The sequence below is a fragment of the Chaetodon auriga genome, chromosome 22 (assembly GCF_051107435.1).
Source record: "Chaetodon auriga isolate fChaAug3 chromosome 22, fChaAug3.hap1, whole genome shotgun sequence".
NCBI lineage: Eukaryota > Metazoa > Chordata > Actinopteri > Chaetodontiformes > Chaetodontidae > Chaetodon > Chaetodon auriga.
In genome coordinates, this window is record NC_135095.1 from 19404427 (window position 1) to 19424680 (window position 20254).

The window sequence follows — 20254 nt, forward strand, 5'->3', positions numbered from 1 at the left end:
CCACTTTTATTTTTGGTCTCTGACATAAAGATAGAAATGAAAGAAAAAGTCTGCTTTGGGTGTTGACACGCTTTAATGTTCAGAGAAAAATTATTTTTCTCATCTGTTCTGTTAGTGTTGGAACTGTTCTTTGCTTCTCTTTGATTGGTCAGTTTAGGCTGTCAATCATCATCTTTGTGCAACCAGCTCAGATTGTCGGAGCTTTGAACGCTGAACCAGAGATCCCCACATGACTTTTATCATGAAGCACAAGCGTCTACTTACCAGCACAGCGGTCGATGCTTCACAGTGAGCAGTGATGTAACCATCAGCAGATGATTTCCACGTAGGGTTTAAGACAATAACTCAAAGCTGACTTCAGCATCAACGACAGTTTAACATCAGCGCTTTGCTGAAGAGCCTCGTTCTGAAGATTTTTAACAACAAGGCTGTCGGTTCACCTGCTGATGTGAAGCCAAATGAGACGTGAACTGTTTGTTTGTAGGAATCTCTGCGGTGAAATCGATCAACTACAAACCTACAGGTCGGACTGGAAACTAAATCTTCGTGAGATGAAGTCTTTGGGGGTTTTGTACAACCTGGGTTTCTGTGGTTGTCATCGTAACAACAGTTTGAAAAACTAACAAAGTCTGATATGATAAAGACAGTAAGTGGACTTACTCCAGATTATTTTCCAATGTCGAGAAGGAAAAACTCCAACAACAAGAACCAGGTTGTAAAAAATGGACGTTCCCTTTAAATAACATCTATCTTGATCGAGTGTGATCTGCTGCAGCCATGTTGGATCAACAATTAGCTAATTGCTAATCAAAGCTAAGCTAGCATACAGAACACAGGTTTGTCTCTTCAGATCTGATTCCAGCCAAGAAAAGATCTACATCCTGGTCTCTATGGGATGGGGTCGGGGTCAGAGGGCAACAGAAGCGGGGCGTTCTGGAGCTGGTTCATTCAGGGAGTTTAAGGAGGACTGTACAGCCACAACAAGAGGGCGAATGCTAGCGCTACCTTAAAATGCTGCTACAGTGAAACGTCTAACTTCGTTCTGACGGCCAGAAAGGAAGTCACATGAAAGGTTTTTATGACAGATGTCCAAAACAGGAGACAGTCAGATATTAATGCAGAGGTGGGACAAAGACGTTCTTTTACAAGTCTGAAGTCCAAAGTCAAGACCAACAAACGAGTCAAGAAAACCAACACCAACGTCACGTAGGAGGAGGTCAAGTCATTCCAAATGAGTCAGTCAAGTGGTCAGATTCAGGACCGGGACTTCAGGACCGTCTACAGAGCCGTCTGTCCTCTCTTTGACGCCACCACAGGTTTCATTGTTCCTTTAAATCTGGCCAACAGAATGAAGCCGTGAACGTCCGTTTGTGAACACGATACCTTAATGAATGTGGTAACAGATTCAGAAGATCAAAGGAGGGTCAGAAGAAAACCTGCAGGTGGAAACAGACACCAAACACCAGACCTTGCCACAGGTGGAGGATAGAAATCATAAAGACAGAGAAGACGAGCACAGTGCTGCTGACGGGGACCAGAACAATCACTAGTGATCGGGAGCAGCTCTTCAGAAAGCCTTCAGTCTGAGGTCCTTCCTAAATTCAGGAACTACAAACTAGTTTTTTCAGTTTGTACCATTAAAACGCCAACAAGTGTCTCAGCTAGTAAAGACTTAATGATGTGGGAACATCTGCAGCTCTGTCCAATCAAAGGCAATGACCAATGTAAACAGGAAGTCCCTGTGATCCGTTCATAAAGCACATATATGTAGCTGTTTTTCTATTCTGTGTCCTGAATACTTTATCTTGACACTTCTGTGCCACTGTTTCTGCTTTTTTAATACTTAATACGACTTAATTTCCCCGGTGCGGGATCAATAAAGTCTTATCTTATCTTATGTAATCTAAGTTTTCTCAGTTTACATTATTCATTATCCAGCATGTTGAAGATATACGACATTATTATCCCATAAACATTAACAAATTTAATGTGATTGGCACTGAAGTTATACTGTAGTTCCTCAAATAGTGGCCGGGGCCTTTATTTACCCAGAGTTCAAACAGTGCTTGTTTTTGCTGATGATGACATTTTTGTATGGCGGACGTTGAAATTCTCTCTCTTCCCCTCAAAAGCCTTTCAGAATAAAGCTCCTTCTCAATGGTGACAAGAAAAACTTGTTGCAGAGAAAACTCACGTCAGCAGTAGATTGAATTTTAGGCTGTTTTGGTCACATCATACTTGACCTTTGACACCCACCTCCAGCGCCGCCTTCTGGACGGTGACCTGGCTGAAGACTCGAGCTCCATCGTCGGGACAAACCGTCTTCAGCTCCTCCTTGTTGAGAGAAAACAGCTGAGCTCCGGTCAGAACGCCGAGGCTGGTGATGGTGCTGCACCGAGGAAATGGATACAGTCAGGTCTGACACAAAAGAATGTCTTGGATGTTGAACAGACGTTTTCAAAGTAAATCTAAAGGCTTCCCTGCAGACAGAGACTGTTGAGACTCACACTGGACTGAAGCCTTTGGCCTCTAACCACGTTTTGACGTCGTCAGGTGACGAGTCGTAGGTGATGCTGACGGACGGCAGGCCGCTGCTGCTGCGAGAAGGAACCTGAAACCTCTTCTGAGCGCTGCGACCCAAAGTCAGCCTGTGCATCAGCTCGTCCTGAACCTCCTCCATGTTGGATTTCCTGCCTGCAGGGGGGATGAGGAGCAGCCCGGAAACATGAGAGCTCAATCTCTGGGGGGGGGGGGGTGTTTGACTCTTTTCACTGAAGGCCTTCAAACTGGACTCACGGTTGGCGGGTGCAGCCTTCTGGTTGCTGTGGTCCCTCATGGCGACGCTGCCGTTGTCGCTGGACGTGGTGCTGTTCTGGCGGCTGACCGTGTCGGTGCAGGCGGCCGGCCTGGCGGGCTCGGTAACTGGAGGAGGCAGCGGCGGCGTGGGGAGCCTGGCGGGGGCCGGAGGGGGCGGCGAGGGAGCCGGAGGCATTGGAGTCACGACCGGTTTACTGGGGATGAAGTCTGTCCTGGAGGTCTGCTTCTGACGGGGGACAGTTTTTAGATTTGACACTGAGGTCACGTCTGATTTACAATCTACACACACACACACACACACACACACACACACAGACTGCATTAAACCCTGTGAAGTTCAGTGTCTACGGTTGTGTCGTCTGTTTGTCGTTTACCTCGTTTAACTCTCCCAGTAATTGCTGGAAACGTGAAATGAAACAGAAAATAAAACATGGCGGTAATGAAACGATGAAACAAGACGTTTTATTCACAGAATTTCAAACTTCAAACTCACTGCAGGAAACACAATAAACCGACTGAGATTATTGTCTAAAACTGAGGATTCATTATTTAACCAACCAACACGTTGAAACCTTAGAAAACTACTTAAAGGAACAGTCTGACATTTAAAAATAGTCCTGTTAGCCATCTTACCAACAACCAGATATGTGGTTCAGGACATGCTTAGCCTAGCTTAGCAAAAGCCCTGGAAGCAGAGGGAGACTGCTAGCCAGTATAGCTACAACCCAACTAGCATAATCAACGTTATGTTAGGGGGTCTATCAGTACAGAAGTTACATTTACGGTGCCAAAAAGTCAACCAACATTATGCTAAACGTTAGTAGTTCATTGATGATAGTTACAGTATAGCTGTTGTTATGCTAGCTGTTTTTAGCCAACTGGTGATATAGCCTAGCTTAGCCCAAAGACTGCAGGCAGGGGGAAACTGCTAGCAACAAAACATTCTGTATAATCACTATTATGTGACATTAATGTGGCTACAGAACAAAAGCATATCCAACATTCAGCTGAGTGTTAGTAGCTAGGTGATTGTAGCTATTAACAGCTACCATGTCTGATTTTATGGTGGCTGTTTGTAGCTAACTGAGGTTATACCGTTCAGCCTAGCTGAGCACAAAGACTGTCAGCAGGGGAGACACAGTTAGCATAATCAACAGAGGTGGTTCTCTACAAACAGATAGCATACCCAACATCATGCTAAGCTTTTCTAGCTCACTGATGAATAGCAAAACACACATTTAACATAACTACCTGTTTGTTGCTAATATATCTGATCGATTGATAATGTTTTCCCAGGACAGGGTTAGCCTAGCTTTAAACAAAGACGAAGCAGAGGTAAACTACTAACTGTAGTAGTGTAGCTAGTTGCTGTTACGGTAGCTACATACAGGGAGCATATCTGACATTGTTGGTAGTTACAAACATATATTATGGTAGTTGTTATATCAGGACATGTTTTACATGTCTAGCTTAGCACAACAACTGGAAACAGAGGGAAACTGCTAGCCTAGCTGCATCAAAAGAGAGCAAATATCCACCTTTCAACAACTCCAGGCCTGTTTGAGTTACTGTTCATGTGGTTGTTTATTGAGCAGGTGTAGAGGTGGACATTTAAAAGTAAGACATGGTTTTAACAGCAGTTAGCATTGAAGCTATTTGTTGACCAACAAATCAGCAAAAGAATCTTTTTCCCAAAATGTGAGACTGTTCCTTTAACGTCCACAGCAAAGCGACTACAGTTTGAGTTTGAAGAAACCTAAAAACACTCGTCGTCGCTCCTCCTACCTTGAACAACTCAAACTCCTTCTTTGGCATCATAAGCTTTGAGTGTTAAAAATAAAACACAGGAACGGAGGTGAGACAGCGACATAATGAAAGTCATTAAGTGATTTATGATGAAACAGCCAATGATGGTGGAGACGAACAATCACCCAAACCCCACAGGTGTCCTACCTGTATGGTGTGGCTGTAGATGGGCTCTCCTCTGCCGGTGATGTCCACGGCTTTGGTGATCTCCAGGATGTTGTTTGGCACATAGCCGGACGCCCCGCAGCCATTACGAACCTTCCACCACTGCTTCCTGTCATCCAGAACCTGACCGACGAGCATCAGGGTTAAGACAACTCATTCATATTTCACCAGCTGTGATTCTGAACAGGTTTGCAGGATTTAAGTCGTGTGGTTTAAAAAGTTTACCTGCGCAGGTGTTTGTATTATAAAACTACAAACATATTCTAAAAACAGATTTTGATCTTTTTGAGCGAGGAAACCAAATAAAATGAAATAAATTGATTTTTATTCTCCACGACAAATAATAATTAATACCTGGCACCAGATCACATTGTGAGAGATAAAATCAGGAAAACACAAAGTTTTTCTTAAATGTTCAGAAAATTGAATGGAGTTTGGTTAAGATAGCAGTAAAAAAAAATTTTGGGATATTTATAAAATACGAAATATATAGATATATAAATATATTTCAGACTGATGTATTAAGTTAATGGATGAAACTAATTATTGATAATTACAAAGACAAAGAAAAAACAACGTTTACCTCGACAACCTCGTCTTTGAGGACAGAAAGCTCCGTGTTGTTTCTTGCCACAAAGTCATATTTGGATTTGGCAAAGAGTTTTGATTGGCCTCTGCTGTCAGCATCAAAACTTCTGAAACACATCAACCAATCACAACATCACTAACTACAACTAATTACAAAGTTCACATAAAAGAGTCTTTTCAACATTAAACAATTCAATCAACGTTTTTACATTTTCACAAATGAATGAAAACAAACAGAAACATTTTCAGTAATGGATCAGAGCTATGAAACATTAACGTCACTGGATGTCATTGACTGTGCCGCCGTGGAGAAGCGTCCCAGCTCAGAGAAGAACAAGATTTAAAGTCTGAGTTTGAGTTTTTGGAGGTGAACGAGAAAACAGAAGATCGACGAGAGGAAGAAACGGCTAAAGTCAGTTTGAAGTTTAATGAAATCAGCAGAACAAAGAGACGATTGACGAGTGAGAAAGAGGAACTGAAGGGGGACGATTCGTACGTCTTATGCATCAATTAAGTAATGAACACATGAGGAAATCTACACAAAATGTGTTTTATCAATAAAAGCAGAAACAAGAAACTGCCAACAAAAACTCAAACGGGTTTAATTTATTTCTACATTTCAAGGAATCACTTTTTTCTGTATCTCTGAAATAAATGTAAATCTAAAGTACAAATAGTTTTAATTGATCTCCTGATTAATTCTATTTATTTACTGCTCAGTGTGTTCCTCATTTCAGCCTTCATGTATTCATGTACTTCTTGATGAATAAGTCACACTTCGTCCTCCATAGATAGTGGGCAGATCAGGGATCAGTTCTCCAGGGCGTCATGTGACCTCAGCGTTACCGGTCCACGTGGCGGCTGACGGCCTGTTTAAAAGCAGCCATGGCCGCCTCCTGATCCAGGATGTGCATGCGTTTGTAGGAGGTGTTGGAGAAGGCGTACCCGTCTGCAGGAGGGAACGTCTGCACCGCCATCTGCTGCACAAACACAAACAGGAAGTAGGTCAAACACATGAGGCGTGCCGTGGTCATTCAGGGGGGTGTGATGTGTGACAGTACAGATAGAAACCTCCTGAGCCAGTCTCATCCTCAGCTCGTCGTGTCTCTGGACCTCAGCGTTGGCGAGACTCTCGGCCAGCTGAGTCAGCTCCTGCTCCCTGGACGGCGTCGCCGACGGGAGCGCCGGAGGCTCCCAGCCATCACGAAACCTCAGCACGCACAGAGGAAAGTAATGATCCTTCGGCCACTCCAGCCTGCGGACACGGGTCACATGACGCTGGTAACCAGGTCAAACGTTTATTCACACATTCTACTGACACGGCACAGAGCTCCTCAGTGTCAGACCCCGCCTCGACCTCACCTGCATTTGGTCCACCCGTCTCCCAGAGTGACCCACAGGTGTCTCTCCTCGGCTGTTCCTGAGGCGTGCAGGAAGTCAATGGCCTCTCTGGTCAGCAGAGGAACCACGACGCTCCGAGCCAGATCCACACTGCCCGACGCCTGGATCACCTGGAGGGGGACAGGTGGAGGACAGGTGGAGGGTCTTTTAGTCTCAGTTTTGGCCAAAAGCATGTGAAGATTCCAGCAGTTAAAACACAAACATGAGGCTGTTTGGAGGATAAAAAGGTTCCGACTGACCATCCTGAGCGGCGTGAACAGGAAGTGGAGCAGGTCCACGGCGCTGGGGTTCTGGATGTGATCCTTCAGCTTCCCCTGCACATCAAACACAGTTTCTCTGAACACACACTCAGAATGAAAGGCTTTATTTGTGGGATCACACGGAGAAGAAGCTCCTACCAGCTGGTTGAAGGCATGTTTGAACTTCTGCAGACAGTCGACAAACTCGTCCTCACTGGGGGGTTTGGAGCGCAGCGTCAGGACGCCCTCTGGTGGACACAAACCAGACAATCCACCTCAGATACAAACATTTCAGCATGAAGTGAATTCAGGGGAAAACGTTTGGGACAGAAGCTTGTGAAATGATTCAACGCATTATTAAACAATGAGAAACGACTTCAGCAGTTTTTTTTTTTTTTCTTAAAATTTCACTGACTGATGAAACGCACCAGCAGCTGGTTAAAGTCGTACAGGCACATTCAGAAATCTGACTTTCATCTGTGATTTCTTTACTTACTCACTTTGAGTCTGATGTTGCCTTTCAGTTAATCAAAAATGACCTTCAAATTCTCGTCCACCATTAAAACTAACTGGTGTTTGACGTCAGACCAGTGTCCCGTCTCACCTCCTGGACCTTTCTTTTTGCCCTTCTTGGCCTTCTTCCTCTTGGACAGCTCGTTAAAGGCCTCTGAGGCCTTCTGAAGTTTGGTCACGAAGAACTCGATGTCATCCAGGATGTGGTTCAGGATTTGCTGCCAAAATAAAAGCTTGTTTCAGAGAACATGTGCAGGTTTCACCTTCAGGTTTGTCTTTACTGTGACTTTCATTTAATGATTAAACCTAAACTAACAGACCTGAGGTCAGCTTTCCTACGACTCTGATATCTCAGCCATCTTTCCTTTATGTAAGCAGATTTTCCCTCAAAGCCGAACTCTGATTACATTTCAAACAAACTACAGTCTTCAATCAGCTTAAATCTGTATGTATTGTCCCGTGAACCCAAACGACCTCAGATTTAAACTCGGACAGCGGCAGCAGGACGACCAGCTGCTCTCGGATCAGTTCGTGGACTCACCACGTCTCGGTCCACTCTGGCCGCGGTCATCTCCACCGCTCCGTCCTCCTCCGACAACTGCATCTGCTTCTCATCTGCTGACAGGAAAACAGCCAATCAGTAACCGCCAATGACAACCAATCAGATCTGCAGGTTAATCAAACACAATCAAACAGAATTTAACGAGGTCAGAAGAAGATTCAATGTCTGCAGCGAAGCCACTAACATTGACTACACACCAAAGAACTGCTGCGCCCCACGATTACTTTCATCATCGATTCAATCAATGAAACATCCGTTTTTAATTTACGTCGATACAGAATGAACCAAGAAGTAAATATTTCCAGATTTTTTCTATCACTTAATGAAGGTTGAGCATTAACGTCACACCTGTTTAGTATCGACACATTTAGCATGTTAGCATTATTATACTTTGCATGAAGTAAGTGTGACGTTTAGCATGTTAATGGCAGAGTTTAAGAGGTGCTGACTGATCAGTGATCACAAGATCAAATGTAGCAAAACAGACGACATCAACGACATCAAGTTAATAATTAACTAATAACTAAACTAAATTTAAGGCTTTGCTGAGAGATGTATTCATTATTCTTTAACATCCATTTTTTAATGGTTTCCAGGATCAGATAATCCTCCTGCGGTGTGACATCACTCACAGTCTTGCTGCTCATTGGTCCAGGCTGACCAGGCGGCCGCGCGACTCTTCACGTCCACCTGATTGGATGATGCCGGTGGTTCAGGGGCGGGAGCAGCAGGGGGAGGGGGGATGATCCCATCACTCTTCAAGATCATCCTGCAGACAGATGAATGGACGGACAGATCGGCCAATCAGCTGTCAGCATTAAACTTTAACCTCGGAGTGTGTTTGGTGGTTGGTTCTTACTTGAGCGTCTCTGGTCTCTTCTTCACTTTACCTCCTTTGGCATCGATCATGGCACTTTCTATGTCTGCATGGATCAGACTGGCCTGAAAAGATCAACAGACACATGAATTTAACACAGTTTGTACAAACAAATGAAAACACACTAAAAACACCTTCTCAGACAGTAAACATTTCTGGTTTCGTCTCTTTCAAACAGGTTTCTGTAAATCTTTTTTCACTGTGTTAACTCAGTAATGGTGCAGCACAGGGCTCGATCTCTGGTCCACTAATATTTACATTATATCTTAATATTCATCTTTTCAAAGCTTTATTATTCTATATGTTGCTTGATTGTCCGTCTGACTTTGTGTCCAGCTGATGACGTTTAAAGTTTTCTTTGAATTCTGTAACATCCATCATAAATAATTAATCAATTTTCACACTTGATCAAATCATATTGAAATGTCATTTATTTTGCTGTCGTTGGTCAAAATATTGAGTTTTTATTCAGTTTCCTGAAGTCCATGAGGACTTCCAGAGGTCCTTGAAGAAGCTGTGCAGTGGAGGTTCCAAAGGTGAAAGAGAGGGTTGCAGAGGCCTTTAAGGAGGTCTGGAAGTCCTTGAACAGGCACAAGTTCTTGATGAGATTATAGTGGTCCCTATGCGGCTGAACAGGTCCTTGAGGGGGTTTACCAGAGTCCCAGAAAAGATTGCGCACATCCTGTACAAGGTTTTGGACCTTCTTGTGAAGCTTGACGAGGTCTTGAAGAGATTCCAGAGGTCCTTAAGGAGGTGTAAGGTCTCACGTGGAGGGCCCACGTGCCCGTGGGGAAATTACAGAGGACCTTAAAACGTTCCAAAGGTCCTTGTGAAGGTTTGAAATTCATTAAAAAAGTTGTTGAGGTGAAACCCACAGCAATGTTTCCAGTGTCACTGAGGACGGCCCATAGGTCCTTGAAAAGGCTGCAGAGGTTTCTGAGGGGAGCTTGAGGAGGTTCCAGCGGTCTTTGACGAGGTAAGACTTCACTTACTGTGAAGCATCACTGCTGTTGCTATGGCTCCTTGCATTCTAATCAACCTTGAGCTCTGAGTTAGAGCAGAAGTTCAACTGCTGACCTGGATTAAAACTGAAACGTTAAGATCATTTGAGCACAAACTAAAAGGACCAATCACAGGCAGGTTACCTTGATGTCATCACACTGGAACAGGTGTAGGTCAGGTTTGCTCTGACCGGAGTCTTTACACACCAGAGCCAAGATGGAGTCGTAGCTGCAGGCGTTCATCACGGCCTGGCAGTGATGGATGGTCCCGATGGGGAAGTTCTCCAACTCGTTCTGAAGGAGTTCAGAGTTTAAAAAAACGGTGCGTTCAAGAGCAAAGAGGCAAAAACAGATGACAAGTGATTGATAACCTGTATCTGAAACAAAAAACAGAACATATTACAGTTTCTATCGGTCATTAATCTCAATAACCAACAACACAAACTACACACCGGACACAGCGGCATGCTGGGAAAAACAAGCACATGGCTTCAACTCACACTTTGAAACAAACGAAGGCAGATTTTGGCTTCTCACAGCAGAGTTTATGACTGAATAATGTTTTCATGAACTCATGGATGCTGTGAACTTGAACCCAGCTGTAGTTCACTTCAGCTCAGTGTCTCACCAGGCTGCCCAGAGTAACGTGGCTCTAAACGACCCTGAGTCCTGGACCATCTTACTACGGGAGCTCATGTGGTCAAGGTGGGCGGACACACCTCCAACCTCTGACCCTCAGCGCTGCTCAGTATCTTCATCATTTCTCACCTTCGTCTCCTGGTCGATGAGGCTGACACTTTTCTCCTCCACCTGCAGGAGCATCTCCTGAGTCCAAACTTTTCCTTTAGCGTCCAGCAGGCGAAGACGTCGGACGCCATCGTCCACTGTGATCATCCCGTCTTTACGGTCCAGCAGGAACGTGGTCAGGTGCTAAACATCACACAGATTGACACAGTTTGACATCCAAACATGGCAGCTGCTCAATAAAATGTCCTGACCTATCAGGATCTCACTCTGGAATAAAGTCAGGGAGCTCTGTGGTTGGTGGTTCCTCTAGTGTAGAAGGGTAACTACCTGAACAATCCGAAACATTCATCTACTTTCCTTTGGGAAAGCTAAGTTATTACAAAGAGTTCTGATCCAGGATCACGTGTCCTGGTCTCACCTCCACATGATACTGCGATGTGTCCGTCAGGCTGTTGATGCTGGTTTTGGTGAAGTGTTTTCTTTGTTCTGAGGGAAACAACAGGACAGTTAATAAACTCTAAATAAAACAGCATCGTTCAGAAAAACATCTCGTGGGGCCGGCTGCACCAGCTGGACGTACACCCGGTCCTTAGACCAGCTTGGATGTAAACTACATGGACTTAACACCTGTTGAAGAGTCTAGGTGCAGACTAAATGTAGACCCAGTAGGAGGCAGGAGGAAAGTTTAAGTCTTGACTTGTTTGAAGGTGAAGTAAAACCTTGATGTGTCTGATATTCAGGCTTCACCATCAGCAGACGTTCAGGTGTGGGACAGTAATGAGAGACCACATCAGTCCTCTGGACAAACATGCAGTCTGTCTGCCTGTCTGTCTGTCCGTCTGTCTGTCTGTCTGTCTGCCTGTCTGCCTGCCTGTCTGTCTGTCTGTCTGCCTATCTGTCTGTCTGCCTGCCTGTCCGTCTGTCTGTCTGCCTGCCTGTCTGTCCGTCTGTCTGTCTGCCTGCCTGCCTGTCTGTCCGTCTGTCTGTCTGCCTGCCTGTCTGTCTGTCTGTCTGTCTGCCTGCCTATCTGTCTGTCTGCCTATCTGTCTGCCTGTCTGTCTGCCTGCCTATCTGTCTGTCTGTCTGTCTGTCTGTCTGTCTGCCTATCTGTCTGTCTGTCTGTCTGTCTGTCTGCCTGCCTGTCTGCCTGCCTGCCTGCCTGCCTGTCTGTCTGTCTGTCTGTCTGTCTGCCTGCCTGCCTGCCTGTCTGCCTGCCTGCCTGCCTGTCTGTCTGTCTGCCTGCCTGCCTGCCTGTCTGTCTGTCTGTCTGCCTGCCTATCTGTCTGTCTGCCTGCCTGCCTGTCTGTCTGTCTGCCTGCCTGTCTGTCCGTCTGTCTGTCTGCCTGCCTGCCTGTCTGTCTGTCTGCCTCTCTGTCTGTCTGCCTGCCTGTCTGCCTGCCTGCCTGTCTGTCCGTCTGTCTGTCTGCCTGCCTCTCTGTCTGCCTGCCTGTCTGTCCGTCTGTCTGTCTGCCTGCCTGTCTGTCTGCCTGCCTGTCTGTCTGTCTGTCTGCCTGTCTGCCTGCCTGCCTGCCTGTCTGTCCGTCTGTCTGTCTGTCTGCCTGCCTGTCTGTCCGTCCGTCCGTCTGTCTGTCTGTCTGTCTGCCTGTCTGTCTGCCTGCCTATCTGTCTGTCTGCCTGTCTGTCTGCCTGCCTATCTGTCTGTCTGCCTGTCTGTCTGTCTGTCTGCCTGTCTGTCCGTCTGTCTGTCTGCCTGCCTGTCTGTCTGTCTGCCTGCCTGTCTGTCTGTCTGTCTGTCCGTCTGTCTGTCTGCCTGCCTGCCTGTCTGTCTGTCTGCCTCTCTGTCTGCCTGCCTGTCTGTCCGTCCGTCCGCCCAGCAGGACGTCTCGCACAGCCAGGACAGATTTCAGACTGTTTGTGGCTGCACTGATGGGACTCCTGTGGTCAGAGTTGACAGTTCAGGTTCAGGTTGTGTTCGCTGCAGCAGGAAAATAATTCATGTGGTGGTTTGAGCCGACCCACGACGAACACATCTGGCATTTCTGCTCCTTATGGGGGTCACGGCACAGAAACAGCTCCTCCTGCAGGAGGTGTTCCCAAACCAGATGACACACATAATCTGTCCAGAGCTCTGCGTCGACCCAGAGGTCTCCCTCCGGCGGGACATGCTCAGAAAGCCTCCACAGCACCCAGAAGGATCCTGATCTGATGCCTGAACCTCCTCAACTGGCTCCTTTTGATGCGAAGGAGCAGCAGCTCTACTCCGAGCTCCCTCTGGACTTTTGAACTCCTCACCCTCTCCCCGAAACCGAGCCCAGACACCCAGCAGAGGAAACTCTTTCTGACTGGGTGTAAATGGACAGCTTGGTCCTCCGGCTCAGCTTCCTCTAAACCACGATGGTCCAGAACCACCACCTTTCTGCTGACGCCTCATTTCACCCTCATTCATGAACAAAACCCCGAGACACTGGACTCCTGATCCAGAGGGAGCAATCCACCAGAACCAGGACTTCAGGTCGCTGAAGACACACAAAAAGACACACACACAGGTTGGACCACTGTGGGACGATCGGGCCGACAGTGGACACTGATTCATGACATGAAGCTAAAATATTCTGAAGGATTCAGAGCTTCTTTAAAAGTCTCTCAAACTTTCAATAGTTTAATAAAACCAAAAACAACAGTTGAAAAGCAAAGAAGAAACCAAACGAGCTGATTTTTAACTGAAGGCCTGAACGAAGACACACGTGGTCCAACCTCAGAGACACCTGGATTTCAACAACGTGGCTCTTATTTTGGTAGGTTTGCAGAAGATTTCTGTTCCTGTTCATTTATGTGACAAAACTTCAGCGATATGAAGCCTCGAGGACCGAACCCCGTTACACACACACACATACACGCACGCACACACACACACACACACACACACACACACACACACACACACTGAAATCTCTATAGAATCTGATGTTTCTGGACGTCCTGATGGTTTAATCGTCACAAATTCAAAGCTAAGGGAAAACAAATAAGAGCCAGGTTATTTCAATAACTTTAACACACACACACACACACACACACACAGGGCGATGGGCTCACTTTGACTTTTCTTTTTATGTTTGGCAGACGAGCGAAGGAAATAGATTTCGTCTGATCCTGTTCAAGAGGATAAAAGAGATCGAACAACGATCCAAAAACCATCAACAGACGGAATAAAATCTTTATGACTGTGCTTTTATTCTATTGTTCACTGCTTCAAAACCACATGACCACACAGACTCTGACCGGGGCACTAAGTACATTTACTGCAGTACTGTAGTCATGTACAACTTTGAGGTACTTGTCAGGGCCGAGAACCACGAAAACCAGCAAGGACACAGAAACTCACCGTACAGAGCTTTGGCACGAGACTTGGCTTTACTGTGGATGGGAGGCTCAGGAGACTGAGAGCCATGGCCACTGAGAGACAGACAGGCAGGGAGACAGACCGGCAGGGAGACAAAGAGAGAGAGACAGGAGACAGACAGGCAGGGAGACAGACAGGCAGGGAGACAGCGAGAGAGACAGACAGGCAGGGAGACAGACAGGCAGGGAGACAAAGAGAGAGACAAAGAGAGAGACAAAGAGACAGAAAGAGAGAGAGAGAGAGAGAGAGAGAGAGAGAGTTAATATATGGGAGGAAAACTGATCTGAGGTCTGTTTTTACACCTTCATATCACACAAACTGTGTGATGTCATTCATGTTTCTGATTGGCTGACAGTTGAGATGAGGACACCTCACTCAGCTTCATGTAACCATAGCAACAACATTAATGCTTTACACCTGAGGCCAGACTGAGGAGGGACAGGTGAGACAGACGTCCTGTGTGTGTGTGTGTGGGGGGGGGGGGCAGGTGAGACAGATGTCCTGCATGGGGGGGGCACAGGCTTTCGTCCCGCTCCTCTTTTCTTGTCTTTCTGTTCGCTAAGTGTCTCATTCTGAGACGTGGACTCTGGTGAAATAATCAGGTTTTATATTTCATGTTTCTGTCTCTTCTCGTCTCCCTGCTGACCTCAGACCAGCGTCACTTGTCCGTCTCTGAACGTGCGAGGACATGACGCTTCCTGTTAAGCTGACGTGTGAAGCGACAGCTGTCGGCCGCTCGAGTGTCGCCGAACTCAACGAGCTTCTGAAACTCGATATTTTCACACATTCACGCTTTATTCTGTCGATGACGTGGTTAATAATTAAGATGAGGAGTTCAGAGCGATGAAGGACGGCGAGCTGCTCAGCTGACTGAACACAGGAAGCGCTCGTTAGGATTCTTTAAAGGTCATCAGTCAGACGTTCTGTTCACGCTGACCTCTGAGAGGTCATGCTGGGACAGTTCAATAAAGTTTATTCAAACAGACGAGGGTCACATGACTGACAGACGGCCTGATGTGTACAAGTATTCCGAGGGAAATACTTCACTTTTTACTGCATTGTATTGATTTGATTAACTACAGATTCTGATTATTGATACAAAATATTATCAACAAATCAAGAAAAAACTGAGGAGCGTCTGTGCTCCCATTGGTTGGCGCCGCAGGACGCCTCCCTCCCCCGAGGCGGCCTGACGTCACCAAGTCTGAACCCAACGTAAAACACAAAGGGGGTCACGGAGACCGACTTTGTTCAACAGCAGAGCGACAAACAGAACTGTGTGACAGGTCCCGGATCAGGTCCTGGATCAGGTCCCGGATCAGGTCCCGGATCAGGTCCCCCTCTCCTCTCTGGCTCACTGACCTCGTTGTCTGCAGCCTGCGGCCACATTAGCTTTGGGAAATTAGCACGGCCGATTAAATAAGTGGATCAATCGGCCTCACAGAGGTCTGGGTTCAGGTTTCACTGGGTCACCGTGTTCAGGTCCAGACTCAGACACACCACAGGCGACAGGGCTTTGTGTCCTCCATCAACGCCACGCTCACGGCCAAACGTGTACTTCCTGTAGAAGTGAGCGTGAAACTGGCCCGCCGCCGTCATGTGACACTTTGACTGTGATGGGTTTGTTTTGGAGACTGAACGAGCGCCTGAGTTCAGCGTGAAGCACCAGGATCCGTTCAGCCTTTAAACGAAGACCTGCAGCCGCTAACGTGACGCGTCTGAAGTTACACTTTGCATTAAAAATTCATTGAAGGTTTTCTTAGAAAACAACAAAGCAGCAACACTTCAGAGACTCAGCGGACGAACGTCTCAGTCAGGACCCTGAAACACCTGCAAGTCATCCTCAACATCCAACACAAAGACACCTTCAGTCTGACTCACAGGTCCGTCCACCTGTCCCTCAATTTGAAACAGGAAACTTATTTTGAAAAGTCATTAACAAATCCAGCAGATTTTACTTTAATTACACAACAATGACTGACAATTACTAATAAAAGTAGATGAAAAGTGAAGTTAAAAACTAAAAAACTGTTTCTTATTGTGAACTTGAGCTCAGTTTGGGTGTGAAATGTTAGCATATTAGCTAATGTTAGCATGCTACCATGATACACCAGGAGGGAATGAAAATAAGCATGTTAATTATTGTCATGCAACTTTCAGTATGTTTGCATGCTAACGTTAGCATGCTAATATTAACGATGGATGAAATACGGACTTGATGTGTGAGTCGTAGGAGCCAAAGATGCCGGAGGCGAGAGCTGGAGTTTCGTATCCGTTCATCCTGCTTCACAGTGGACAGTCAGCTGAAACCAAGCACAGAGACGCCGTCAGTGTTAGTCAGAAACATTCAGACAAAAGTAGCGCGTTCAAGACCTTGACAGCACGAAGACCACAAAGGAAGCACAGTATTCACATGGAAACGTCCCATAACCCATCTGACCACGGTTCAGTCCTGTGTGCTAGCATCAGTGCTTCATTTATCTTTTCGTTTTGCTGAGTCATCATGGCGGACTTCTGCTTTATAACTGTTCAGAAGGAGAGCACTAGCTAACGCTAACATTAGCATTATGCTGGTAAAGCTGCTTTAATAGTAGTTTTGGTTTTTGAGATATTCATCAACCACTCTGACAGTGAAGCAGCAGTGTGTTAGCATGCTAACATGCTAGCTAATTAGCAGTACACTCAAAGCTGAGGATGATGGAATTATTGTCATTAGTTCTGCAGGTATTTGATCTTTAAATAAAGTACTGGACACGTTCAAATGTTGACCTGATGGTGGCGCTACATGAAAAGACAGAGGATCAATAAGTTCTTTCATCTGATCCTGAGATGAACCACATTTATCAGATCTTCAGTGTGAACCAGGCGGAGGACAAACGCTAACGTCATTAGCCTGCTGCTAATGTGGCTAACAAACCAAAACACCACACACACAGTCGTATCAGCTCTGATGTTCTGACCAATCAGCAGCTGCGGCCCCTTTAAGTGAACCAGTGATGACGTGTCTCGGTGTGGACCCTGCAGACGTCTCATCAGCACAGAGCGTCCCCTCCTCTCGCTCTCATTAACCAATCGTTGAACGCTTCCTGTGGAGCAGCAGCGAGCCTCAATGAAAAGAGCGGCACACAAAAGACTCGCCCAGGTGACCGACGAGGCTCGCTCTCTGCTCCGTGTGTACAGTTCAGCCACGTGTGATTACTTTTCCCACGACTCAACACGACTCGCGTTTTATTCGGCCAGGACTCGGACTCCATTTTGGACTCCGTGTCCATGACAACCACAGGCAGGAGGCTCCTCTGGGAGACGAGGAGAGCCTGCGAGGCCACGCTCAGGGAGGAGAGAGCGAACCTAAAAATACTTCAGGCAGAAATCAACTGCAGTACAGTGTGTATCTCGTGTTTAAGTACACACTCAGCATCTTCAGTTTACAGTCTGTGACCAAAAGACACAAAATACACAAAACTCTACACACAAACTGCACAAAGACACAGAATACCGGTCAGAAAACACAAGTACTGCATGTACTACACATTCATACAAGTACATCACTGTAACTGGTCCACAGAGTCTCTCAGAGGACGTCACAGTACACGTTTGTGCTTTTATGGACGCAAATAAGTGGACATCCATCGACAGAAGACAAGCTTAAAAAGACAAATGAGATGCGGAGAAGAGGACAGACGGACACTTCTGTCTTTATCGTCACACTCCACCTGCAGTCAGACCGTCTGTGGCGTCCATGTTTCCTCCAGCCGACCTCTGACGATATGAAACGTCTCCAGGTGAGTTATCAGCCGTCCACCAGCTGCTGGACGTCTCGCTTATCTCAGCCGTCAGCAGCCTTTTGTCCTCCAGTCGCACTCATTCAAAGGTCCTGAACACACTGAGCATGCCCCTCAGCGATGAGGTCACTGCCTTCACCTTCAGGACATCACACAGGGACACGTCCCTTCGTGAAGGACCACAGAGGTCAAAGGTCAAATGTGATTACAGCGTTAACGAGCAGACGTCAGCACCTCAGAGATAAACGGCGTCCAAACAGGATCAGCTGTTCACACCGAGCGCCGGACCGTGTCTGGTTTGTGTCTGTCCAGAGGACGCAGCCACTGATGTCTCCTGTCTCCTACAAACACTCTGCTTCCTCTTCCTCTTCCTCTCTCTCTGGTTTCCAGCTGCAGTTTGACGAGAGCGTGAGGACGTTTTGTCTCGCCGTCCTCCATGTTATCTGGTCAAAGTCACTTTACTTCCACAACTCGGACACGATGCTGACATGTCGGTTGCCGTGACGACACTGAACAGCTGTGGCGCAGACTGTGTGTGTGTTCGTGCGTGCGTGACAGCCTCGGACACGCCGAGGCGGGCTGTGAGGCGTTTCCATGGTAACACAGGCCTCCACCATCTGCGGCGAGCAGAGAGCTGCTTCATCAGCTGATCTGAGCGCAGCCACGGCGCCTGGCTGCTGGGACTCTTCCCGTGTTGACTTAGTCAGGCGGCGTTTAATATCTAACCAGATAAGCAGAGGTCATGTGACGCGGCTCACCCATGACATCACGCAGAGCAAACACAGCGGAGGACGAGCCGTTTCCGTCAGGTCACTGAGGACCGAAGAGGACCAGGTCTCAGCCAGGCGCCGTTCAGGAGCAGAGCTGACACGTTTGATCCTCAGAAACCAGACCTGGATCAGGTCCCTGCGAACCGTGACGCTCTGCTTAGAACCTGCACCTGGTACCTGGTGAACAACCCTCAGACCTCACCTGGTTCAAGGCTGCGTCATGTGACGCGTGGAGCGCCTCAGGGCTCGGCTCTGGGCCCTCTGCCCGTCTCTCTGTGCACCTTTTATTCTGCTGCTGTTTCATGTGTCAAAGTCACCTGCGAAGCGTCTCATTGGTCAGTTCGTGACGCCTCTCAGAGCTTTGAACGAGGTCAAACACGTCCGGCTGAAAAGAAACCCTGACGTCCAGTCAAAGAGCAGCAGCTGTGAGCCGCGGGACGGTCCCAGGAAACGTCCACAAGCTGAAAATACGTCCCGGTTCCTTCATGTTCACTTAATGAGACCGAATCAAACAGAACGGCAACAAACAGCTGGTGTGTGAGCTGACTTCAGATCAGTTTCATCAACCTGTTAAAGTCTAACTGATGTTCAAACACACGTTTAATGAGTCACCAACCAGGAAGTTTAACAACTGTTCACTGTTTACACGGCGGTCTGGAGACTCACTCCATCCACCTCCCATCCACCTGTCCTCAGGTGCTGTTTACTGTCACAGACCTCCACCCAAACACATGGGGGGGGGGGGGGGGCTGACAGAACCACGAGCACAGACGACACGCCGGAGTGAAACCTGACCATCGTCGTCAGTCTGAGACAAAGCAGCGTCTGACACGTCCCAGAGAGGACAGTAAAGAGGATTGGTAAGAAGATTTCTATCCATGTGGTCAACACACACACACACACACACACACACACACACACACACACACACACAGCCCTCCCTTCCTCTTCAGTAGCATCGTCATCGTTTTCTTCCTCTATCCTTCAACAATTCTCCACGAAGTGAAAGTTGTTTCCGTTCTTTGCTCAAACTCGTCGTCTTCTCATCCAGACTTTGATGCTGTTTTTTATCGTTGAGCTTCTTCTTCTGTTTTTTCACTGTGCTCATTCATTAATTTATCCTCCTTCTGACGAAAGTACAACCTTCAGTCGGTTTAAAGGAGTCTAACTCGGTCTGAACAGCTCACACAGCGACCGTCTTCACTTCAGTCCCAAAATAAACGTCAGGACAGCTAGCGTGTTAGCGTTAGCTCCGACGTGTCCACGTCAGACGCGTGTGTGCGGCCTGAACACGGTGGAAACTTTGCTCAGATTCAGATTTAACGATCGTCTGAAACATGTGAGCTCTGATAATGAGAGCAGCTTCTGCTGCTGCGACCATTGATTGACCGACAGGATCGAGGCCACAGAGCTCTGCAGGGAGCTGGAGCTCATTTATCTCTGTAACCTACTTACTGCCTGCAGAGGACATGTATGCAGAGGACATGTATGCAGAGGACACCAAACTGTACACAGAGGACACTATCCTGTACCATCTCAGAGGACAAGCTAACACATTAGCGACCAACATTAACATGAAAATGAGACAGAATTTCAGTTACTGAGGGTGGACATTTTTCCCTCTT

At 46.9% G+C, this 20254-nt stretch overlaps 1 protein-coding gene across 11 annotated transcripts in view; it reads right to left on the reverse strand.

Moving 5' to 3' along the window:
* eps8a (EGFR pathway substrate 8a, signaling adaptor) overlaps nucleotides 1–20254 on the reverse strand; it is a 29236-nt gene that overhangs the window by 3197 nt on the left and 5785 nt on the right. For 3 of the 11 annotated variants that reach the window (XM_076722137.1, XM_076722142.1, XM_076722136.1), the window contains exons 2-22: nucleotides 16293–16380; nucleotides 14060–14130; nucleotides 11135–11202; nucleotides 10738–10899; nucleotides 10114–10263; nucleotides 8951–9033; nucleotides 8724–8860; nucleotides 8071–8144; nucleotides 7621–7747; nucleotides 7176–7264; nucleotides 7017–7091; nucleotides 6739–6887; nucleotides 6448–6631; nucleotides 6223–6356; nucleotides 5372–5483; nucleotides 4771–4911; nucleotides 4603–4638; nucleotides 3192–3215; nucleotides 2797–3043; nucleotides 2508–2694; nucleotides 2257–2389 (exon numbers count right to left, since the gene is read on the reverse strand). In XM_076722137.1, coding sequence (XP_076578252.1) covers nucleotides 2257–2389; nucleotides 2508–2694; nucleotides 2797–3043; nucleotides 3192–3215; nucleotides 4603–4638; nucleotides 4771–4911; nucleotides 5372–5483; nucleotides 6223–6356; nucleotides 6448–6631; nucleotides 6739–6887; nucleotides 7017–7091; nucleotides 7176–7264; nucleotides 7621–7747; nucleotides 8071–8144; nucleotides 8724–8860; nucleotides 8951–9033; nucleotides 10114–10263; nucleotides 10738–10899; nucleotides 11135–11202; nucleotides 14060–14130; nucleotides 16293–16357 — 2448 coding nt within the window. In that variant the 5' untranslated portion in view covers nucleotides 16358–16380. Of the gene's footprint in view, nucleotides 1–1383; nucleotides 2390–2507; nucleotides 2695–2796; nucleotides 3044–3191; nucleotides 3216–4602; nucleotides 4639–4770; nucleotides 4912–5371; nucleotides 5484–6222; nucleotides 6357–6447; nucleotides 6632–6738; nucleotides 6888–7016; nucleotides 7092–7175; nucleotides 7265–7620; nucleotides 7748–8070; nucleotides 8145–8723; nucleotides 8861–8950; nucleotides 9034–10113; nucleotides 10264–10737; nucleotides 10900–11134; nucleotides 11203–14059; nucleotides 14131–16292; nucleotides 16381–17790; nucleotides 18766–18799; nucleotides 18907–20254 lie in introns of those variants that run through there. The other 8 variants (XM_076722138.1, XM_076722144.1, XR_013075841.1 and 5 more) reach the window with 8 other exon arrangements.